Here is a 6,358-nt window from a genome sequence, read left to right on the forward strand (position 1 = left end):
TTCCACTCGCAGACACTCATCTCGACCTGCTTCTTCCCTTGCGCCTTCCTTCTTCCTGCCGCAGTGCGCAAGCCCCCATGTCCATCACCACCATCAGGAAGCGCCATCACCGCCACGACCACCCCCACCTCTCTTTTTGCCTGTTTGCTTTCCCCCATCTATCTTCAGGTTCAGGATTGGGTTAGCTTGATGGAGGTCAAGAGTGTTGTATCATCACCTATAGGGGGCTGTAGAAACTCCTTTTCCTCACAGGGGCTCCGCCAGAACTGACAATATGTATAAATGTATACAAACTTCGTAACTCAAAGCCACGGAGGCCAGAAGGGGCTGCGGATGTAGAAGGCAAGATGTGTATCTTCCCGAGTCTCGGAGCGATGGAGACAGGGCGGAGGGAGAGAGAGAGAGGGCGCAGAATACTTCCAGAACAGAAGAGATCTGCCTCAGTCTCTTCTTCCTCTTCTGCACTTCGCCTCCTCAACTATCACACCGGTGCCTACTTTACCTTCCCTTTCGAAATCCGCCGGTTTCCCGCGGGACGAAGGGGAATGGGGGCGACTAAGGGGTGGAAAGTAAGGGTCTGGTTTCTCCTCCCCCACCTTCATATCTATGGAGAGTCTCTCGATTAAGTCTAGACGTAGGACTTCTTTCTCCCCCTCAACGGCTTTTGGATACTTACATGGGACCCGGGTTAAGGCATACAAGAAGAAAGACATCATCATTGGGTGAAGAGTAGGACTATGACTAGGACTAGGATGAGAGAAGGGAAGGGGGAGGGTGTGGTGACAGCAGGGTAAGTTCCGTAGATATCCCCCATCACCCTCCCCCCTCTCTCTCTCCATCAGACCATTCAGAGCTCTTGTACTAGACTCTTGAGGAACTCGCGGTGATCGAGGTCCCCTCTTCCCAAGCAATTACAAAGACCAAAGTTGATCCCAAGACAGAAACGCCCTAGTGGCAATCTTGGTTGACTTGACATACGTACACCCACATGCACAGGTTGATGTAGTTCCACTCCAACAACGTCCAATATATCACTTCACAACAGCAAAGCAAAATCTAGACCAGAAGCTTTCGTCCTGGGAGCATGGAGTTACAAACTTCCCGTTGGATTGTACGTGCCAACCCTTATTATCACCCTACCTCCCATTGCCCCAACTCCTCCCCATGTCCCATCATCCATCCATCCCCCTCCTGGAAGCGGGAGTACACCACGCCGTACGGGTACGGTGCAGAAAGCCGGAAAGACGGATGCCCATCCATCCCCCTCCCCTCCCCCTACCCTACCCTCTCCAACGAGCTTGCGTCCTGATGGACATGACAATGGTGGTGGTAGTGGTGGTGGTGGCTTGCCTTCCCTCAGCTCTAGCTTCTCCCTCTCCCGCAGGCACGAAACGGCTAACGCATGCAAGGTCTGCTTGCGTCCCTCCCCCCAATCCCATCTCGTCCCATCCCATGCCCTTCATCCTTCCATCTACATCTGAAGAAAAAGGGGTGGCAAGTCGTCCATCACACTTCCGTACTCCGCCTTGTCCCGAACTACCCTTCTGTAACCCCCCCAATCCATCCGTACACGCCTCCCCTCCAACTCCCCTGCCCTTCCTTGTCACCTCATCTCTGCGCCTATCTCGCCTCTCAAGTGACCCCATCTCATCTTTCCCATCCTTCCAAGAGTAAAAAATAGACGCCGGTGGGCGGGGTGGGACCGCAAGCATAGAAAAGACCAAAGGGGAGAAAATAAACCAGGGGTGGGACTTTGGACGTAACGTTCCAAACAAAACATCTCCGGTTTAGTCTAGGTAGTCGTTCATAGGTTAACTAGGCAGATTAGGAAAGATGGTTCTGTATGGCAATCACCTCTTGACAAAGTCCAGACTTGCTTGTGCGCGGGAGTAAGGGGTCGTTGCTGCATATCTGTTCCTGATATCAAAGTGTCTTGAACAGTTCTGCAGAGTCAGCCACTAGACGGGGTTCAGTGTGATGGATAGACGGACAAAGACCATGCCATCTACCTCTTCGACATGATGCCACTGTGTATAGAACTGACGAGAGGACGAGAAATCATACTGTTCCATCTGTCCAAAAAACCATGTTGACTTTACTGGCCTAGAGGTGTCCAACAGACAAGTGAGTTGTAAATCATGACACAAGGGTTCCGGGAAAGGGATTGGAATTAACAATGGCTCCCCATGCTGCTATTCAGCACGGGAGGGGATATCAATTGATGTAAAGGAAAAGACGACTAGGCTAGTCCGTTGGGGGGGGAAGGGAAAACAAGGCTGCCCCCAAAATCTCAAGATAGCGTACTTTGCAAAACCTCCTTCGCCTTGGTATTCAACCGTCTCACTGTATCGTTCGCATATGCCTCCATGGTATGCAAGTTTTGACCCGTCCATATGCCTCCCTTCCACCCCCTCCCCCTCCATCACTTGTACCCTAGCTCACTTTCCGAGACCATACTACAGTCTGCCGTGCCGAGCCTTGAAAATCGCTACCTTGTCATCGTAGAACAGAATCTCTCGGAGTCGGAGACGAGGACGTGAGGTGCCGTAATCAGCGTCTCGCATCGATTCATCGTCGTCCGAGTCCTGCGCCGCAGACGCTTCCGACTGCGAGTCATCTGCATGTACTGCATTCCCCGGGGTATCATCGGTTTCCTCCTCAGAGGTATCTTCATCCACCTGACTCGCCGTGTCGTCGTCATCCGTAGCGACCTCATCTTCCTCGTCATCGTCTTCGCCGTCAACTCCAGATTCGTGGCCCACAACACCATGGTCAGCCGCAACACTCGTAGTTGACGCACCACTCTCTTCTGCCGGCTTGCTCTCCAAGATCTCGAAGCACTTTGTAGAAATGCCCACATAACAGAGCTGAATATCAGGGCGAAGGGTGATAATATCGACCATCTGCAACGCCAACTCTCGAGGGTCAAAGTTGCCGAGTATATGATCGGCAATATGCTGCAGGTTGAGAGACCGCAGCTGAGGGGTGTTTGGCAAGCGCTGAAGGAATGTGTGCTGTAATTATCATTAGCATTAGAAGTCCTTGAGATTCTGCTTCTCTGGAAAGCCGCGTCATCATCACGACGATCGTGAGAGCTGTGATTGGTGCTGAATGAACCCGTGATATGAGGCACAGGTGTTCACTAGCTTTGAGGTATGTGCACAAGAGACAGACGAAAAACAACTTACCCAGTCTTTGAAGTGCAAGGAGATGGCCAATTCTCTTAGGCTCACCATGCGTCCACTGGTCATGTAAAGCAACATGTCCGTCGGCAGCACCCAGTTGCGCCAGCGAGCGGTGTCTGTGGCAGTGTTGCCATTGCTACGCTTCCGATCTGAACTGTCTAGAAGGACCTTTTGCAGGCTCGCCCGGTGTTTCTTGATGACTCCCTTAAAGATTTGATCGATGGTCACCGCTGGCGGTCCACTGGGCCGTCTCCGATCCTGCAAGAACAGGACCTCTAGACTGTTAGGAGCTAGAGTGTCTCTAAGGAAGCTGATCAAAGCCACCGAAGTAACATCTGTGTGAATGCTCTTGAGATTGAGATGATACTCCATAGCTTGCTTAGAGCTGGCGTGGTGTTGATGAGATCCGAGCCTGACAATCGGAGTGGGAGCGAATTGCTTTCGCAATGCCTTCCAAAGAGTGTCGTGCTGGGCGCACTCGAGGATAGTCAATGTGGTCAGGACAGTCCAGTCGAAGGCCTGGCTAAAGACTTGAATTGACAAATGAACTCTTTCGAGCTCTAGAGAACGGAGCTTGAGCTTGCCGTCCAGCCTTCTTCTCGGCACGCCCGAAGGTGTATCCACGAGGTCCCCGTCACCGGTCGCCTGGTCTTTCACAGACTGTGACTTTTCCTCATGGCCTGCTCGGTCATCTGTGGCAGCTCCCGTTGGTTGGGTTACGAGCGGCTCGACTGAGTCATCCACTTCCACAGCATCTGGCTCGTTCGGGTTGGGCTGCCCTGAGACATTCGAGGTCTCCGTAGTATCCATGGCAGAGTGGGCGGTATTGGTTTGTGTCGCTTGCGTCGATGCCATGGGGGCCTTCTCTCTTGACTTCGACGTCGACTTGCGGCGAATGTCATAGATACGACCGACAAGCACGCCCAAAACACCGCCTAATCTTCTCTCGCCAATGGAGCTCTCACCAGGCCATCTGGCATCCCGATCGATTTGCTGCAAGTCGGGCCCATCCCAGGCTTGGACAAAGTCCTTGAAGACGGCTCTCGGGGATATGCCGACCCGAAGCTCTTGTAAACAGTCTTTCGATCTTTCGATCGCTACGGCCATCTCGTCCAGGTAAGCAAGTTCGTCAATGTCGAGAACAGTGAGACTCTTGAGCGGAGGCAGAACACTGAAGGTAGGGAATTCGATATTTGTTTCCGCATACGGGATCGCGCCCCGCGGTGCCGGATGAGCAGAGTCCGAAGGGATCAAGATGCCGACTGTAGTGAGGTGGCTGCCGGGTGGGACAGGAGGTGGGATCGGGGGAGGCGGACTCGACGATGGCGACGGACTGGAGCCGTCGGTGTTATCATGCCATCTCACCCAAACCTTTTCCAGTTTTGACTCGGCCTCGGAGCTCTGTTCGGGAATGGACGCCAGAGCCATGAAGATCTCGGAGAGAACGCCAGTCGGCATATCCCAGACGAACGACTCCAGGTTGACCATTTTCTCCACGGCTAGAGCGACGAGCGTGCCCAGCATCTTGCCGCTCTCCTTGGAGATCATGTACTCGGCCACCCAATCCTGTGGTCCATTGCCCAATGAGAACTTCTTTGTGTATTTGGCGTAGTCGTTCTTCTGTCTCCGAACGTTGGAACCGTAGGTGGGGATGTAGCTTGGGTTGAGCATCTTGCGTGTGCGATGCGCGAAGGAACTGCCGAGGCAGATCGTGGACAGGCCGTACGTAAGAGCATCGACACTCTTCGAGTCGGACGTAGCCATCTGGGTGGCATCGGGCCAGACGATATCGAATCTCGAGTAGATGTGGGGGATCGCGAGATTGTGAAGGTTCGAGTTGGTCAAGGCGAGCGAGGTAAGGTCATTCGTGTGCGTGATCTAGAAATGTCGAATGTCAGTACTGGGAGAGAGACCGAGGGGTTGATAGCGGGTCAACTTACCTCCTTAATGATCAAGCGCAAGATGTCCACCGGTAGCTCGAGAAGGGTCAGCTTCTTGCCTGACTTGCTGGGCGCGACAGCATCCCATTCTTTGTCCTTGCCCTTCATCAGCTTGCGCATGACGACGGCGGGGTCTACCGAAGCATCGGGGACGCCATCGTAGTCAACGGATGCGGGGTGGCCTGGGACGCCGTTGTGGTAGGGAAGCTCGACCTCGTTCGGATGCGGCTCGGCGGCTTGATGGGTCATTGGATCGCTGGTCTGCAGGGCTGGGGCCATGATCGCGAGGGGCCTCAGCGCATGCTTCGGATTGCGATGGCAGCGGTTGTCGATTGCTATTGTAGGCTGCTACTGCTACAATGGCGCGGCTTCTTTCGGTTGCCAATCGCGTACTATGCTGTAAGGTATTGTCGAGGTGAGGAGTGAGTCGTCAGAAGAAGCGATCGTGGGTATCTTGGCTCGGATGCGGAAGGCGCGTTTTGGGCTTGTTCTTTTTTTTGGGAACCCGCGGATGGGCCAGAGAACAGGATGGTAAAATGGATTAAAGAAAATACCGGGCTGAAAGAAGATGATTGGGAATGCTTTGTTGAGGGAATCAAAGAAAGGCTGGTGACAGCAGAGGTCTCGCGAGACCAATCATGTCATGTCAGAAATGACGGACATGGGGTGTCATGAAATTTCGTTCGTTGCGGCTCTGTGGTGAGGAGGAAGCGGCGACGGCGACGGCGGTAATTGTGGTAGTTGCGGCGGAGGTCGAGGTGGTGGTGGTGGTGCGTTGGTTGCTGGTGCAGTCGTCAGTCGTCGATCCGGTGGTGGACGTGGGTGGACCAGCTTGGGTTGGCCAAGGTCTTTCCCAATGTGCTCCGCGCTAAGGTGGGTGGTCCGGTCACACGTTCCCCGGATATATCGTGCGTGGTGTACGTAAGGAAGGTACCTTTTTTCAACTGTTGCTCTTTCCTCTGTGAGAAACGGGGTAAAACTTCCGACCTGAAGGGAATTGTTTTTCCTAATCTGATTGGTTAAGGGAAAACAAAAGGCAGGGTTCAGGCAACTTGCCTTTCAAGGGTTCTCCTTCCTGCTTGTTCTGGGTGATGGAAATCGTCTGGAAGCAGATGGATGCAAGGAAGAAGGTGTTGCACCTGAATGAGGGCAGTCAGTTGGATAAGGTAAGGTAAGGTAAGGTAAGGTGAGGTACGGAGTATGCGTAGGTACTTCAAAATCAGAGCGACCCGG

At 53.4% G+C, this 6,358-nt stretch overlaps 1 protein-coding gene across 1 annotated transcript; it reads right to left on the reverse strand.

Annotated features, from left to right (window-relative positions):
* Positions 1-2,280: 2,280 nt before the first annotated feature.
* Positions 2,281-6,358, reverse strand: HER10_EVM0008837 (F-box domain-containing protein). The gene is made up of 3 exons (XM_035478345.1): positions 5,126-6,358; positions 3,189-5,063; positions 2,281-3,014 (listed from the first exon to the last, which is right to left on the reverse strand). The coding sequence occupies exons 1-3, from the start codon at positions 5,402-5,404 to the stop codon at positions 2,457-2,459; spliced, it is 2,712 nt and encodes a 903-aa protein (XP_035328292.1). The 5' UTR covers positions 5,405-6,358; the 3' UTR covers positions 2,281-2,456.

The sequence above is a fragment of the Colletotrichum scovillei genome, assembly GCF_011075155.1.
Source record: "Colletotrichum scovillei strain TJNH1 chromosome Unknown Contig00010, whole genome shotgun sequence".
Taxonomy (NCBI): Eukaryota; Fungi; Ascomycota; class Sordariomycetes; order Glomerellales; family Glomerellaceae; genus Colletotrichum; species Colletotrichum scovillei.

What these genes read in the sequence shown, in the direction of transcription:
- HER10_EVM0008837 (XM_035478345.1), bottom strand. Translation starts at nt 5,404, where the DNA reads ATGGCCCCAGCCCTGCAGACCAGCGATCCAATGACCCATCAAGCCGCC. An exon ending in TGCGCTTGATCATTAAGGAG is followed by an intron (nt 5,064 to 5,125) that starts GTAAGTTGACCC and finishes CGACATTTCTAG; the next exon opens with ATCACGCACACGAATGACCT. An exon ending in CCTTGCACTTCAAAGACTGG is followed by an intron (nt 3,015 to 3,188) that starts GTAAGTTGTTTT and finishes TGATAATTACAG; the next exon opens with CACACATTCCTTCAGCGCTT.